The following is a 19,028-nucleotide window of genomic DNA, read 5'->3' as shown; positions in this document are numbered from 1 at the left end:
CAGCGGTAAATATCAAGAGGAAATGAACGCAATCCGTAACCTGTGATGTATAATCCCAGAAGAACCGAAGACACCATGAATCTTCGCTTTCTCATTTGCTTCTTGTTGAATGTGTTTACTGGAACGCAACTGAAGTTGGCAGAAACCGCCGAGACCGCATGTTTTTTGACCTTCTCCTCGTCTCAGTAATGAAGGGTAGCTGCTGTGTTATTAATTGCCTGATTGGTGAGCTCGAATCCATCCATGAATTGTTCAAAAGCCTCATCCGCTCAAGAATCAACTCCCTCCCTGTGAGGATCTGTACAAATCACACTGGAGGTTTCAAGCTTTAAAAAAAAAAAGAAAAATGACTGAAAAATACCATAAAAGTGATCCATACCACTTGTGTCAAGTCTTCGGAAGTTTTACAGCGTGAGAAACAGACTTAAATTTACAGCCGTATTCAATGAATCAATGATCAATTAATCATTCAGAGATCTTTTGTGAACTGGATCAACTGAACGGATCCGATTCTAAAGAATGATTCGTTTATTTTTGGTCTGTTCCTCACACAAAACATTATAAGGCCTCAGAACTCTTAGAATATACAGTAGCATACAAGTCTTTGTGCATCTGTTTTGAAGCTTGAAGACTTCAGTCCAAAATCACTGTGGTAGCATGGAAAAGAGTGACCACAGACACAAACCAACACAGAGAGAGTGAATTACAAACAGACTTTTCATTCTTTCGGATTACTATCGCTTTAAGCTCAAGTGCAATTTTCATTGGAGTGATTGCTCTGTGAAACCTCATGCTGGGAATTAGCTTTAAAGATGTAGCAGTTTAACTGCATAATTCTACAGGTTCATAAAGACATATTTTCCAAAACATTTCTCGAATGAAATCATCTCAATGACAACACTTCTGTGCAACTTTACAGTAAAGGTTGTAAAAGTCAACCAAAGTTCACGTCTCCCTGCTGAGCAGCCCTTGGCTTAGATACACTTTGCTTCCATCATTCATTCATTTTCTGCTTCACGCTAGCAGCTGGTCTACTCTCTCTCTCTCTCTCTCTCTCTGAATAAGCACACTGTAGTATACAACACCCTGAAATGTGTGAGGGAAGTTAAAGTCTTGGAGTTTGCCACTCGCATTAATATGAATTGCTCCTCACATCATTTTGCATACATTTTCCCTCGCTCATGTTGTGAAGACTGTATGTTTATTCAGCTTTGAGATATAGCCGTTCAATGAATCCGCTGATAAATCAGCGCAAAACTATTAGGAAACATGGCAAAAGTTAAGTTGAATTTCATAGAAACATGTTGGAAGCAGTTGGGGCCAATTGGATTTGGCACAGGGAAATGTAAAAGTGCTCTTCCAAAAATGGAACTACAAAACTACCGTAAATGTAAATTTCCTGAAGGAAATGCCAGAGCTTGCAAGAGCAACATAGCATTAAAGTTATTGAATGATTCTTTAGTTTTTTGGTATTTCGAATATTTACTTTTATGCAGTGTGTATTATAACTGTTTGTGAATGTAAGCGTTCTGCAAAGTTGTAAAGTCGAAAGTGCACGATAAATAAAGTTACCAGCGAACAACTTGACCAGCCCTCAAATGACTGCTTCTCAAATCTGGAGTTCAACGCAGGATTCGCAAAACGCTTGCTCTTGAAAGATGGGTCAGTACCCAGTTTATTTGGACCAACTTGATCCTCAGAATCACAACCTGTAAGTATGAATAATCGTTTATCTCAACTCAACTCAACTCAACTTTTATTTGTAAAGCACTTTCAAAACCATTAAAATGGACCAAAGTGCTGTCCATGAGCATTAATAAGTTACACAAAAATTACAATAGCTCTAAAAGACACACTAAAATACACACTAAAAGACACACTAAAATACACACTAAAGACATGACACCATTAAATCAAACATATAATCACTCGCAGTTCTCAGACCCATTCAAACGTCATAAGCTTGATGGAATAAGTAAGTCTTCAAGTCCTTTTTAAAAGTATCTATGCTTGGCAAGGATTTCAAAGATAGCGGCAACTCATTCCAAAGTGCAGGGGCCGCCACAGAAAAGGCGCGATCTCCACTGCGCCTCAAGCGAGATCGTGGGACGGTTAAAAGCATGTTCTGAGAAGAACGTAGATGACGTTGAGACTGATAAGGGGTTAACATATCCTTTATATATTCAGGAGCTCGATCATGTAATGCTTTAAAAACAAACGTTAACACCTTGTATTTTATTCTAAATTTGACAGGTAGCCAGTGAAGGGTTATCAATACAGGTGTTATGTGATCTCGTTTTCTGGTATTTGTTAAAAACCTCGCTGCAGCATTTTGAACATACTGAAGGCGAGTAACCAGTGATTCACTTATGCCTAGATAAAGTGCATTACAATAGTCCAACCGGGTTGAGACAAAGGCATGCAGAACAATCTCCAAATCCTTGTATAAAAGGATGGGTTTTAATTTAGCCAATTTTCTCAACTGAAAAAAAGATGATTTCACAACGCTATTAACTTGACGATCAAAGCGCATTTCAGAATCGAAAAATACTCCGAGGTTCTTCACATAACTCATCTTATTGGACAATAGTCCAGAATTTCCAGCCAGACTATTCCCAAGCTGTTTGTTCCCGAACATAATAAACTCAGTCTTATCTTCGTTTAACTGTAAGAAATTATTTGTTAGCCATCCCTTTACCTCAGTCAAGCACTTGTAAAAATTAGTGAGAGATAAACAACCATCACACTCCAAAGGAAAGTACAGCTGTAAATCATCAGCATACAAATGATATTTAATATTATGTTGCTTAAAGATGGAACCAAGGGGTAACATATATAACGAAAACAAGGTCGGACCAAGGATTGAACCCTGAGGAACCCCCCAAGAAATATTCGCGGATGTGGAGACATGATTTCCAATTTTGACAGAACATGTCCTGTCATGCAAATAAGAGGAAAACCACTTAAGGGCCACGCCATTGATCCCTACATAATCTCTTAGGCGTTCTATTAAAATTGTGTGATCCAGAGTATCAAAGGCTGCACTTAAGTCTAACATCATTAAGGCGACATTTTTCCCAGAGTCAATACTTAAAAAAATATCATTTGTAACCTTTAATAATGCTGATTCTGTGCTGTGTTTGGTCCTAAATCCAGACTGAAAAATATCCATTATGTTGTTTTCCATCAAAAAATCTGTAAGTTGATTATGGACAACTTTTTCTAAGATCTTATTCATAAAAGGCAATTTTGAAATAGGTCTAAAATTTTTCAAATCCTGTGGATCCAAACTCATTTTCTTTAAGACTGGCTCAATAACCGCATGCTTAAACCCTGATGGTACAGTTCCATGATATAGACTACTATTTATAATCAATAGTATATTGGGACCAATAACGTCGACAACCTCTTTAAACAATCGCGACGGGAGAACGTCATTAAGTGAGGTAGTCGGTTTTAAAAGCAGTATTATTTTTCCCAACTGAGCTAGTGTAATAGATTTAAATTTACTTAAGCAATGACAAGGATTCATTTTATGGATTATAACATTGCCTACAGGCATAATGTTCAATCGAATGAGAGCAACTTTATCAATAAAATATTTTAAAAAACTCTCACACAGATCCTTCGACTGGGTAGGGAAAATATTAACAGACGGACTCAATACCTTATCTATGGTTGAAAATAATACCCTCGGGTTGTGTGCATTATGTGATATAATTCGCGCAAAATATAAAGATCTAGCGGCTCTAACAGCGTCTTGATAATTTGATAGAGACTCTCTAAGAATATCGTAAGATACTTGCAATTTATCTTTCAGCCACTTACGTTCTGTTTATGTATATTTACTACCAGGTGTTCAAAATACGTAGTTTTGTGTTTTATATTGTGTAAGTTTCCAACTAACCGGCTAACTCACGTTATTACTGAAATACTTCTGTGAATCAGCTGTGGGCCACTATTACCTAAAACTGTGTCTATTAATGCAGATTGTCTGTCGTTCTTACTACTTTGAGTAAAGCTAAATGATGAGCAAGATTTGTTTTACAAACATACATCAGTCATTCCCGTCAGTGCTGGGCTAATGTGTACCTCAAACTGAGTAGTGCATCACTGAGAAATGTCCTGCTAATGTGTTCTTTGCTATGGAAGTTCAGATTGAAAAACTAGTTCTTCCAAAGTTTTCATCATCGGTCTTTACAGCGTGTACAATCGCTGAGCTTTAGGAAGCCTCCGGACTGAGCTGAAGTTCAGTTATGGTAATGGCCGTTTAGTTTCCAAAACACGCACTGAAAGCAGTAGACCAATCACAACAGACTGAGCCATCTGACCAATCAGAGCAGAGTAGCTTCATGAAAGGAGGGATTTAGAGAGACGGAATCATCTGTCGAGTCGTTTGAGAATCATTGAAAAATGTGGTGATGTACATTATGAGAAAATTTAAGTTTTTTTTTTTTTTTTTTGATGCATGTAAACCTGTTGTAGTAGACCTCCGAAACAAAATTTGGAGCCTTTAAAATAGCATAATAGGGGCACTTTAATCAAAATAGGCTATATGGCTTTAGTGCTATTAGACTTGAGTTTAGCCTTTGACTTTGTAGATCACAAGATTCTCCTAACACGGCTAGAGCGTTCTATCGGTATCTCAGGTATGGTACTCAAATGGTTCCAGTCTTTCCTATCAAACATAAGTTTTTCTGTTAGATTAGGTACTCGTCTATCTTTTGCGACTTCCCTCAATTGTGGGGTACCCCAGGGATCGATTCTGGCACCCCTGCTGTTCTCATTGTACATGCTTCCTTTGGGATCAATTATGAGTAGATTTGGTGTGTCGTACCATTGTAATGCGGACGATACCCAACTCTACATACATATAAAACATAATAACACTACATGTAAGAGACTACAAGACTGTCTTCACGAACTCAAGCTGTGGCTCACTAACAACTTCATGTTGCTTAATGACGATAAAACCCAAATCATCCAATTTGGTCCAAATGAGCTCTCAGACCGATTTTGGCACCCTCACACCTCACTTCCGAAGTTAAAAACTTAGGATTTTATCTTGACAGTAGTCTTAAACTGTACAAACAAATTAATGCCACAGTTAGAGCCAGTTTTTACCATTTACGCCGGTTAGCCAAAGTCAAGCCATTTTTAAACAGGAATAGCTTTGAAACAATTATTCACGCTTTTATTTCAACACGATTTGACTATTGCTATCATTATTTGTCGGGTTACCTCTCTCTTCCATATCTCGTCTTCAGATGGTCCAAAACGCGGCTGCCCGTCTGCTCACTGGCAGCCGAAAACGAGATCACATCACCCCAATCCTACGTTCTCTGCATTGGTTACCAGTCCGATACAGAATTGATTTTATAAAATGTTATTATTTGTTTATAAATCTCTTAGCAACCAGACCCCCAAATACCTTTCTGACTTAATTATCACTCATAATCCATCCAGATCACTCAGATCAAGAGATTAACATCTATTGGCTGTCCCACGATCTCGCCTAAAACGCAGAGGTGATCGAGCTTTTGCAGTAGTCGGCCCCAAGTTGTGGAACACCCATACCACTACATATTAAATCAGCTTCCACATTAGCTGAATTCAAATCTTTGCTGAAAACACATTGTTTCTTTAGTGCGTTCAATGTACCTTAACTTGTATGTTTGTTTGTTTTTTTGTGTGGTTTTTTTTTGTCTTTAGTTTTTTCTTCTTACTTTACTGTACAGCACTTTGACCAACCAAGGTTGGTTTTAAATGTGCGCTATAAATACAATTTTATTGACTGATTGATATATAGCAGCACCAATTTTGAGAAATGTTGGTAACCAAACAGTTATGGTCAGGGACCCTTAACTTCTTTAGTATCTAAAGAAAAATAATAATATACATTTTTGTGTAGACTATGCCTTTAAGCTAAACGTTAAAAAAAATATGCCAATAAATATATATATAATACACATTACACTATTAATTCATTCAACATCTCTCTTATCTGAGTTTTGTATATGAAGCCCTGTTCTTTATGCTTAATTGCTTCATCAGGCTTATGTGAAAGGTCAGTTTTTGCTGACACAAAAATTAAGACATCTCACCATATGAAAACATGACCGATAACCCTTGAAGACAGATATAAACATTTTAATCATAGCCGTGAGGATTATCATTCGGCAAGGGCATTTACACACACACACACACGTTTCCACTGGATTTCTGAAGCATTTCTGAAAAATTCATAATGACATCCCCTCTGGATGAATCCAATCATGTGCTTCTGCTAAGAGAAAGAAGAGCCATATTCTGTGGATTCTAAAATAATATATTGGATCTTGACCTCTACAAAAAGGTATTGGGTCTAATGTATGAATATTGTGTACGCACAAATGGGTTTTGTAAGGGATGCTTAAAGAATTCAAGAGTCAATTATTCCACTTAAGCGAAGGTTATAAAAAGCACATTTCTATAAAACATCTTTATCTCAAGACGTTTTACACTTTTTTCAACCTTACAGGTGTCACTGATTAAGTAACCTGCTCAAAATAGCCCCAAAGCCACTGTCATTAGTTGAGAAAAACACTGCAAAGTGATACAGAACTGCAATGCCGTCAACAAACCTGCCACGAAGGATTGGAAATGAATCGACATCCTCAGAACCGCTGTCGACCAATCAGAATCAAGAATTCAAACAATGCTGTAAACAAACGTAATCAGCACAAACGGCTGCATAAGTGTCATGCACCAGAAGAGAATGAAATTGCTTTCGCCAAACAGAAAACACTTGCTTTCCATCAATTTGCGATGTGCAAATGGATCTGACCAGCACTGCGAGATGACCTGGGTTAACCCGTGATTCATGCATTTAACTGATAATGGAGTAGGCAACAGACTCAGGCTGTGTGTGTGATGGTTGGTCTCTTGGTAGATCATCTCGTAGTAATGTTTCTTGCAATGTAGCATAACTGGGAAAGATTATATAGATTATATACAATTTCATCAGCCATCAGATGACAGTTCTTCACATTTTCAGTATGCCGAATATCAACTGGAGTGATACAGATCATACAGAGTCTTATGCATGTTTATGTGTGGTTTTGCCTTATCGACTTTGTACTAATCATGCTATATATCATGATTTATATTTAGCCGTTCTCATCCTATTGCCTGATTAGAATGAACCTCTTGGTTGTATTCCTCAAATTTTACAAATTGCTTTGGATAAAAGTGTTTTCTTTATAAATAATTAAATATACACTACCATTCAAAAGTTTAGCGTCAGCAAGATTTTTTTAAAGAAATTAATCATTTTATTCAGCAAGGAAACATTAGAATGATCTAAAGCGACAGTAAATACATGTATAATGTTAACAAAGGTTTATATTTTAAATAAATGCTGTTCTTTTGACATTTCTATTCATCAAAGAATCCTGAAAGAAAATCACGTTATCACGGTTTTCAACAATATTAAGCAGCACAACTGTTTTCAACATAGATAATAATCTGAAATGTTTCTTGAGCCGCAAATCCTCATATTAGAATGATTTCTGAAGGATCATGTGACACTGAAGACTGGAGTAATGATGAAATTTCAGCTTGGCCTCACAGGAATAAATTACATTTAAAATATATTCAAATAGAAAGCAGTAATTTTAAATTGTAATACTATTTTACATTACTGTTTTTACAATAAATGCAGCCTTGGTGAGCCAGAAGAGACTTTAAAAAACATTTGAACATTGGTTTACATGGTATAATCAGTTTTGTTAGTTTTAACAGGTTCTGTCAATTAGTTGTGGGTTTTCTCCAGTGTGGCGTCTCTCTCTCTCTCTCTCTCTCTCTCTGTGTGTGTGTGTGTGTGTGTGTGTTGCACCCATTATTGACGGCCTCATTTCCACGGCATCTCACTGGTCAACAGCTTTAAGATGGGTTCATCACAGTAACTACACAACGCTCAGAAGCAGATGCATTGACAGCTGCAACAACATCTTGTCACGGAGCATTCAATCATTTGTTAGCAACACCCACAAAAAAAATGTTGAGCATGCATTTGTGCGCCAGCAAACTAGCCAAAGTTGTGCGCTTCAAATAGTGGGATCAATCTACAGTTTCGTATGGGATGGTAAATAAAAGATGCTCTGTATCAGATTGGAGTAGGCTTTACAAGAAAATACAATTTCAGTCTTTCGACATCCCAATTTCATGTTTAATTCAACATGTTACTTGCCATAAGGAAAATGTACCAAAAGTGAAAATTCAAAATTCAAGTTTCAAAGTGAATACTACACAAATGTTTTTTTTATTTTTTTTTAAGCATACATTATGAAAAATACCATGGTGCAGCGATGGAAAAACTATGGTAATTTGACAGATACCATGGTAAATTCAAAGAATACCAAAAAGACATGGTAAAAACACTTTTTGGTGACACTTTAATTTGATGGTCCCCTTAAACACTGTTAACTATAAGTAAAGTTGCACCTACATGTCAACTAACTCTCATTAGAGTATAAGTAGAGTATTGAAGGGGTCATGAACTGGCTTTTTTCATTTTTTTATGTTGTTGTCTGAGGTCAACTTATGACGTTCGCTTGGTTTTTACATTCAAAAACATAATTTTTTTGGTTATTGTCACAACAAAACTGTACACATTTATGAAGTGTGTGTGTGTGTGTGTATGTATGTGTGTGTGTGTGTGTGTGTGTGTGTGTGGTAGGGATTTTGATTGCATAGCTTTGTTGGGGTGGGGTTGGTTTTAGGAAGGGGGAACGATTGAGCACATGATAGTTTTAATTGTAAATTAAGTGTGACTGTGGTTGTAAAATTGTATATTTTAATGTGTTACTGACCTGCCAAGGGACTACGGGCGGAAAATAGCACTTGTGCTACAACCTGGCACAATGCATCTCTCCTTGTTTTTATACAAGGTTAATGTTCATTTGTGCATTGTCCCTGTTTAAAATAAATTAATCAATAATAAAAATGAATAAGTAATAGGCTATTTTCTACCCTGGTTTTGAGCCTAGCTCCTGAAACGCTCGGTTTTTATGGACGTGCCGCATTGAAGACTTGGAAGTAAACGCCCACTGCTATGATTGGATAACAGTTTTGCATATTATAATGAGTTTCATCTAATGCGTGAGTTGGTGGGCGGGGCTAAACGGGGGGTGTTGAAGTAGGCGTTGATCTTCTTCTGCAGAGGCGGTGTTTGATACCCTTTGACCTCATAGATCCCCACTTTGAAAAACCTGTCGTTCGCTGGGCCTGGTGTCAATAAAAGCTTTTATTGGACTAACAAGAAAGTTTTCAGTTCTGAAACTTACAGGATTTTCCTATAGTATGATGACCTCTTTTATATGTCAAAAGCTCAAGGAAAATTTGATTTCTCAGTTCATCACCCCTTTAATAGACTGTCTACTTAATATCTGCTAACAGTCATTCTAACTTTCCAAGTACACATCAACTTATTACCCTACCGCTAACAGTATACTAATACCGTACTCAACTAATACTCTAATGAAAGTTAGTTAACGTGTATGTACAGTGTTACTATAGTCAACATAATGTCTAAAGGGGATGATCAAAATAAAGTGTAACCCTTTTTAGTAGTAATACATGTAAATATTTAGTGTGTCAATTACGGAACTCTAAACAGGCTCTAATAAACTTTCCCAAGCACTCGTGGAATAATGAAAAAAGGCTCTGTCAGTGGCTGTGGATTTGCGGTTATGCTCGAGGGAATAAATAAATAAACAAAGGCATTACAAACAAAATTAATTACAAGAGGAGGCGAGTAAATAAGCTGCCACACCTCTAGTTCAATTAAGAGTCGTTTGTTCGTTCTGAAGTGTCGTTAGTCATGAAAGACAGTTCAGGCAGATGGGCTTCTTAAAGTTACAGTAGTCGCTTTATTTATTGTTAGTTGCATAGAGTTTGTCACAAAAAGACGTGTGAGCCAACATGAGGGTCCCTCTCCATCTCGCTAATTAGATACCGATCTGTCTTTCATACACGCTTGCACACGAAAACAGACCGTAGATCAGCCAGACAAGCTCAATCACACGCCTCATACCTGTCAAGGTTAAAAACAAACGCATTCCCAGATAAATATGCACCATTCAGAGTCATTAACTACACACACACACAATTTGCCTTATTAGACAGTCATGTCATAACCAAGGAAAGACGCTATTGCTCTCTGCTGTTAGATGAAAACTTCTCGTTCCTTCTCATCTCTTTCTGCTGCCTTAGCTTTTATATTTATCTGACTGGCATCTATGAGCTGGACCGTGAGCCGAACAACATGGAGACTTTGATGGCGGATGACAGAGAAAGTGGCGGTCCCTCAAGACTCTACCGTGTTCTGATGAGTTTCCTTCAGGCAATAATTAAAGAAATCTGAGGTAAACACATCCCCTCCAGTGCTGGGGACTAACTAACTAAAAGTAGCGACGCTACTAACTTAAAAGGGAAGTGCTGTCATTATTTTACTCGCTCTCATGTCGTTCCAAACCTGTTTGCTGTTATTTTTCTCCCGGAGAAAACAGAAGTTTCAAGACATTTTTGAAGAATCTTTACAAAGCTCTTTGCGTACAGTGACACTGCTAGCACAACAACATTGTAAAAGTGTTGTTCTGTGTACACTACTGTACAAAAGTTTGGGGTCAATAAGATTATTTTAAACATATTTTTAAAGTCTCTCTTATGAAATATTACAATTTAAAATAGCAGTTTTCTATTTGAACATATGAACGGACTTTTTATCAATTTAATACATCCGTGTTGAAAATAATAATAATTTCCTTTAAAAAAAAGCTGTATGCTCCTATTCTATAAAGCACAGTCTAGTAATAAGCCAGAAGTGACTTATCGTCACAAAATGCTGCGATGCTGTTTTTCACACACTATTGAGCCGCTTTAGGGCTGATTCACACAGAATGCCTTTTCCCATTCCACTCACTACTTGTTTTCCATTGTAAAAAAGCATTCTGTGTGAATGGCCCTTTTACCGGTCAATTATAATCCAAACTTATTAACAATGAAACACGCTCTACTAAAACATCCTCCGTATCAACTCATTCAGACAGTTCATGAAAATGAATCAGTTCAAAAAGGAACAATTCACTGATTCCTTTTCACGGCTGCTTATGTTTTCAGCTTTTACTAAACTTTATACAATAATCTTTTTTTTTTGTATTTAGAAGGAATGCACGATATATCGGCCACCATATCGGCCAAAATATGTTAATTTTTAATGTTATCGTTATCAACCCGATAAGTAAATTAGACAGATATATTAAAGCCGATAATGTATTATTTTCTTCAGCTAAAACAGTGCAGATGCGCACTTTGGAATCATTATTGGAATCACTTTGAAAAAATGTAAAATACAGTTATACATTACATGTGCAGCTTTATTTCTTTGTATTATTATTATTATTATTTTTTTAAGAAATTTGGAGTGTAAAATTAATTTTAAAGTTAGGGAATCTTACACTGGTTCACTATAGGCTACTGTATTGTATATGTTTGATTTATGTTGAATGCTCGGGACCTGGCTTTTAATGGTGACACTTTTGTTTTTGTAATCAGGCTCTCACAAAAATATATAAAAAAAATGGATTTAGATTTATCGGCCAATATATCGGTTATCGGCTTTATTGGTTCAAAACTTTATTGACAAAAAAACAGTGTATATATATATATATATATATATATATATATATATATACATATACAAATTTGGATTTAGATTTAGATTTATCGGCCAATATATCGGTTATCGGCTTTATCGGAATTATCAGGGAAAATATTCATATTGGTGCATCCCTAGTATTTAGTGTAAAGTAGTTCAAAATCATTCAAAACTTTAATGACAAAAATATATATATATATATAAAATATGGATTTAGATTTATCAGCCAATATATCGCTTATCGGAATTATAAGCAAAAATGTTCATATTGGTGCATCCCAAGTATTTTGCTTAATGTTAGGGGTTAGGGGGAAACATCATAATTAAGACAAAAAACGTCATTGTTTCTGAGTCAGAGAAACACTAATCTGATTAAACAATATACTCTGAAAGTTTATTTTGTAGTGTAGATGAATACTTTTTACAAAAAGAGTTTTTAGATGAAAACGTTTCGTTTTTTTCAGTATGCTAAACATGCATCACAGGGACACGTCAAAGTCAAAGCAGAACTCTGCGGTCAGCGTCCAACTGTTGGCGTTCGCCCACGGAGTTAGTGTTAATGCAATCTGCATAATGCTAAAGCATTTTGTTTGATACTCACAAAGATTTCTGGTCACAGAAGTCCCACGGAATTCACTCAAGCGAAAAAGTTCAAACAAAAAGCGCCGATGTGAGATGACAGTAGCTGTAGTGCGAGATGCCAAGATTTTGAGCCCGGATTGCTCCCTGAAGTGGGCTTCAAGCGAGGTAGAGAAAAGCTGGCATGCCCATCTGCTGGGAGACTCTACTGACTGAAACCAAGAGAAATTACCCTGAAAACGACTGCGCGCACCTCCAGCGACTCACTGTACTAATGCAAAAGTGCCATAATACCACAGCAAACATCCCTTATTAGCCATTAACCAGAGAGTCTGCGACCTCAAGTGAACAATACTTTCAAAATGTGTACGTTTTGTGGGTCTTGGCGAAGACGAACAAAGGTCATGCCAATCATGTCATTATCAGAGCGTGGGCTGCAACAGCCGCATGGCAAGTAGCTAGTAAACTGTCTTTATGCATGAAATCTAAGTGAAACAGAAGCTAATCTGATTAAACGCCATGAAGAGTGAAACAACAGTTCATGCTTTTCTCGTTCCTTGAACTAATTCTCCAGAATGGCATTCATCTCGACTCAAATAGCAAGCTGACGCCTTTTATTTCTTGCCCACAACAGACTTGACAGAGCCACGGGCTCTAGCTTAATTCGGCCCATTGCTCAGAGTTTCTCATTTGCATAATGAAAGAGAAAATTAGCGAGGAGAAGAAGAGCTGGGACCAAATGAAGCAATCTGGCAGCGTGAGCGAAATGGAAATGCAAGTGATTTGGATGCGGATTTCGCCCCCTCGTTTGCAGCGTGTACCTTCACAACAGGTGCCGTGGCGGATGAAGGGGGTCCCGCGCGCTTGGCGGCGAGGTCGTTGCTGGCCGTCGTCACGGCGATGGTCACGGGGGTGGGCAGGAGGGACGGGATGACCGGGAGTGGGAGGAGTCCTGGGCGGTTGTTGCCGTTGGCCACGGGAGGGGAGCAGGTGCTGTTGCCCACACCATTGTGAAGGCCGCTGGCTCGGTCACGACGATCCCAGGGGCCTCGATAGTCTCTCTCAAAGCGGTGGTGGTGTCGTGACATCACTTCCTCTTAGAGGATACGTGGCGCTGTCTGCAACAGAGAACACAAAGAGAGCGATAGCATTGATTATACCCTGTCAAAACACAGATAGAAATAGAATGCAGGAAACAAATCGAGCTTTTTGGCAGGTTTGACGTGCAACACAACAGAACTTGCTGCAAACATCTCAATATCTGCCAGACACTAGTTAAAAAGGCTTCACTTCAGTTGTGTGTAAAAAAAGAACACATGAGCATTTAATACTGATATGAGTGCTGGCACATGACTGAGTACAGCTCCGACTGAGCTCCGACAAACAGTTGAAGACATCTTTGGTCACTTTTCAGACTGACTAAAGAAAGACTTTTTTTTTTACTTTACATTTTTCAACATCTCTAAATATCAAAAAAAAAATATATATATATATATATTGAATAAGTAAAACTAAATAAAACATTCCAATAAATCTGAAATTAAAGTAATTAGTTAATTTTATAAATAAGAATATAAAAATAATAAAATAAATAACCTAACATATAAATAAAAACTAAATCCAAAAAAACAATATTAAATAAATAAGATTTTTATTAATTGAGAAAATAAAACAAAAAATTCCAATTAAATAAATAAATAAATTTGAATAAAAATAAAAACACAAATTAAATATTTATTATTTATTTGTTTCTTTATTACCTTAATTAATATAATTTAATAAAATAAACAACCTAACAAATAAAAGTAAATAAAAACTTAATTTAAAAAAGGGGGGACAATGAATGAATGAATGAATGAATGAATGAATGAATGAATGAATGAATGAATGAATGAATGAACATAAATAAATACATTTTAATAAAAAAATTCTATCAGTCTTAAAATATGTATTGTTTTAAACTATGAAAACCTATACAAAGATAGAGAAAACTAATCCTAAACCACTTACATTTCTTGTAAGAAAACCATTTCAAACAATTTGTACAAAATTATGATTCTTTCTGTTGCATTATAACTTCCATTTTAGTCTGGTTTAAAAATAACACATGTGAGCCTTTAATGCAGACGAACGTGTCCGCATATGATCAAGCACATGCACATGGCATCTTTGTTTTCACACATGAAAAATAGCCCATCTACTTATTATAATCCAGACTCTGCCAGCTTTTATAAGAGGAAAAATGAGTGTTTATTTACAAGACCCACAAGGAAAAACACAAGTTTACGAGAAAACTTGCACTCTTCCAGATGGTTAAGAGATCCGTCCAACAATCCTTAGTGTTCTTAATGAGTAAACTTGTACAGCTCCAAGGCCTCGTGATTTTAATTAATCTAATCAGCAGTTTTATTGAGCTTTATTGCTGATAGCTGCGCAGGACACGATATGAGAAAACAATGAACCAGCAGCGGTTTGGCTTTAGCGCTGCGCTAGAGACTGTGCTAACCTCATTTTCCGTTATTTGCACTGTCTTCTTTATCTCGTCGTCCTCCTCTACACACATCCTCGTGTAATAACTCTGGAGACCTGAGGTTGGGAGTGGCGTTACTCGTTTCTCTCTTTGTACGTGTGGGAACAGATTAAGCTGTTAGTAAAATAAGCCACTTTTGGCCGATCTGCTGTTCTGCAACAAATTCAGGATTTATTGTGCCTTGGCTGGCTGTTTTATATTGGAGTCAGCTAAACAAGACAGAAGTGTGGAATGAGGTTTACCAGGGCTGTTGTTCAGTATTGTGGCTTTCGACCAAAAAGAGTAGACTAACACAGCATGAGCTAGAAGTAATCATGAAATATAGACGTCTATTAATATTAGCTTATCAGTATGGAAGGGAATCGTAAGGAATGAAAAAAAATTTTGACGTAAAAATTTACGTAAATGACGTAAAATGACTTGACAAGCACAGATTTAAGCAGCTGTGACTACATATGTGACACTGGACCACAAAACCAGTCTTAAGGGAATATTTTTTTAATTGAGATTTATACATCAAATGAAAGCGGAATAAATAAGCTTTCCATTGATGTATGGTTTGTTATGATAGAACAATATTTGGCCGAGACACAAAAATCTCCTTTAAAGTTGTCCATTCATGTTCGCGATTATGCTACGTTCACTCACAAATATAAATGTTTTATATATTTACGGTAGGAAAATTTACAAAATATCTTCATGGATCATGATCTTTACTTAATATCCTAATGATTTTTGGCATAAAAGAAAAATCGATAATTTTGACCCATAAAATGTATTGTTGGCTATTGCCACAAATTTACCCGTGTGACTTGTGACTGGTTTTGTGGTCCAGGGTCACATATAAGTAAATAAAAACATGTATACAAGTACTTTTATTAGTAAAAACGAAATAGTGCAAAAATGCAAGCCCACTTTTCCAGTGGCGTTGGTCCCAGAAGTATTTTTCCCATTCATTTCTCCCATAGGGATTTTCAGGAAGTCTTTGTTAAGCGTTATAAGCAATTAACCAAGACAATCGGCTACGAGGTGAATCATAACATTACACTCTAAAAAATGCTGGGTTGTTTCAACCCAATTTTGGGTAAAATGTGGACAAACCCAAATGTTGGGTTAAAAATGTAATGTAAAAAATGTAACCCAACGGCTGGGTTTGTCCATATTTTACACAAAATTGGGTTGAAACAACCCAGCATTTTTTAGAGTGTACAAACTTTGATTGCAAAAGCATGAAAATCGGACACAAATACAAATGTTCAAGACTGTGTTTACCGGCTTTAGTGAAGGAAATACAATCCCATGAACCATTACAATATCAGCTGTATATATATATATATATATATGTATGCATGTATATATATATATATATACACACACACATCAAATATTAAATGATGCATTACATGTTACTTTAAATGATTGTATATATACATATCACCATCCTCTCTTCTGCCGCTGCCTCCTAACATGCACACTATATATTTGTCACTAATTTGCTTGAGTTATCATCAAAGCCACTCTATTCTTCTTGTAAGCCGTGTCTGTATATTCCCCATGATTCAATAGATATAAGATGCTGCAAAAAACAATTCCAGAAATAACACTGGTCTGGTGACAGAGAGCAACCCACTATTCACAACACATGACTGCATTTCTACAGCAAATGAGATCTTGAATCCATCCCTTTTAATCACACTAAAGTAAATCACACAAGCACACACAAATGGAGTACAGTACCCACTAATGACACCACCGCCATAATTGTGTTGCAGGCTAAAAGCAATACATTAATTATTCATGGCTTATAACAGATTGGCACTGTTATAGACGCCTCTAACACTAGACACATGTATATCATATATGTGCGTTGCCTTGCCATATTCTCTACATGCAATGCACTGAAAAGCAGAACAGAAAAACTTGTATCAGCTTTTGCTTTGAATCACTGCAAAAATTGGGAGCTGTGACATCATATCTGAGGTGTAGTGCATTGCTGATGGGGATATTTTAAGTTATTTTGTCCAAATTAGCCATCTATTTGATATTTTTTCCTTTTTTATTGCATCTTATTACCGTAAATACTTTTTTACGAATATGAATACTATCTTCCTAGATTTCTATCGATCATGAAGGGTAAATCTGATGGTCAACAGCAGTTGAAATGGCCATTTTATCAGCACACCATTGCATTCAGATCACAATAAAGCAGTTGACCTGGAAAAACCAACTCACCAGCGTATTTACACTGACAAACTACAGCAGCTCCGGCTTATTTTCAGTCTGCTGTGCACACGAATCAACATTCACATGTGATCCGCTGTTGATCCACTGTCCTCTGTGTAAACACCAAGTATACTTCAGCTTCATATGGGTGGCTGCGGTGTAAAAACTGCTCTATAAGCACCATAATATAATTGGCTCATAATGCTGCGAGTAATGGAAAACCTTGAAACCCCAGCTTTGAAATCAAATCAAATGAATTAAATGTATCATAATTATTATTAAAGCTAAAAGTTATTCACAACACGTTAAGCACAAAGACGGAAGAAGGTTTATTAGGCTGCTGTCACTTTAAGAGCTGCACGGATCCAATATACTGTTACATTTGAGATATTTCGATATATCGTGCAGCCCTACACTGTAAAAAAAAATTCTGTTAAATTTACGGTAAAACAATGGCAGCTGGTTACCAGAAATTTACCGTAAAAAATACAGTAGCAACATTTTAGGTTTTACAGACTTAACTTAAAATTTACAGTAACAAACCATATTTCATTATCTGATTTAATGTTATTTAACCGACCTATTGAATTATTAATATCTGTTTTGTACTATTGTATTACACTGACAACCACCAATCACAGCGGTGATGAGTCACATGATGATTCAAAGCTCATCTCAAACAGGTTTTCCTCAATTGAATTAATAATATATAGAAGCTGTCATGCTCACAAACACTAAACACCAACATGGTAACACACATGACATTTAAAAAATGCAATAAACATTAATTTAACAACATTAAATGTAACATAAAACCCTAATATACATAACTGATTAGAAAAAAACCCCGAAGAAAACGATGAAGAAACAGTTATCTCAACAAAAATATAAAAAATTTGAAGTGTCACGCAGGGAATTGTGGGAATGTCAATTCAAAAAATGTAACATTTAACGGTATTTTACTAGAATTACATGAAATGTACCGTTAGATCTATCACAGTTATTCACCGTATATAGTACGGAAACTTTCTGTTAACCAATTAACTGTTTTTCACTGTAGCATTTTTACAGTCTTTTACCGTTAAAATCACGATAATTTTTTACTGTGCAGACATAAGTCAGTGGTTTTAAACTTTTAATCCTATGTTTCGTAGTTCTGTAAACACATTTGAATCAAGGTAGAAGAAATCCAGTTAATATAAGAGAGAGAGTGAGACGGAAAGAAGAGCAGCCAATATAAAATTGACTGACATTTCAATTGTAAAAATGTAATGCTTTTAATGGGGCGATGGAGGCAGAACAAGGCAGGCGAGTGTATTGTTTTTTTGGACAGAGGAGAGCGCAGGTTCCTGACGGGGAGCCTGATGATTAGAAGCGACGTTCAGCTGCACGCGTGAACGCCATTAGTGAAGGAATGAAGGAAAACAGAGAGAAACAGAGAAGAGGGAATATCTGAACAGTATATGAATGTGTAAAAATTAAACAAAAATACTAAATAAAACACTAAAGCAGCATTGGGACTAATTAACCCAAAATAAAACTCTTAAAGTTGATCAAAAGCAAAACACATGCAGAATTTCAGGTACTGGCCAGATCGAGATCGAATCAAAGAAAGAGTGATGGAAAAGATGAGGAGAGAGTTGGTTCTTTTCAGTGAATCAAACACATACAGCACAACCAGTCCAGTACAATCGATTCCCAAACAAGTGACTTTAATGAGTCTTTCTTTTTTCAGTGAATTAAAAAATCATTCTGCAGTCCAATTACAGAACAAAATGACTCAAATAAGTCAGTTATTTTATGTGAATCAAATGCATACAGCCCGATTAATGTAGTCTGATTCCTGAATGAATGACTCTAACGAATTGGTTCTTTACATTGAATCAAAAACATACAGCACAACCAGTCCAGTGCAACCGATTCCCAAATAATGTGTTGGATCTTTTCAGGGAATTAAAAAAGTAACACACTGCCTGCAAGTACAGTCCAATTACAGAA

The 19,028-nt window shown here is 36.4% G+C and overlaps 1 protein-coding gene across 1 annotated transcript in view; it reads right to left on the bottom strand.

Moving 5' to 3' along the window:
* klhl29 (kelch like family member 29) overlaps positions 1-19,028 on the bottom strand; it is a 253,702-nt gene that overhangs the window by 146,462 nt on the left and 88,212 nt on the right. Inside the window, exon 4 of the mRNA XM_079584475.1 lies at positions 13,099-13,395. Within this exon, the coding sequence (XP_079440601.1) occupies positions 13,099-13,365 (267 nt within the window). The 5' untranslated portion in view covers positions 13,366-13,395. The remainder of the gene's footprint in view (positions 1-13,098; positions 13,396-19,028) is intronic.

The sequence above is a fragment of the Phoxinus phoxinus genome, assembly GCF_949152265.1.
Source record: "Phoxinus phoxinus genome assembly, chromosome: 16".
NCBI classification, from domain to species: domain Eukaryota; kingdom Metazoa; phylum Chordata; class Actinopteri; order Cypriniformes; family Leuciscidae; genus Phoxinus; species Phoxinus phoxinus.
This window is presented reverse-complemented; position numbering and strand designations above follow the sequence as displayed.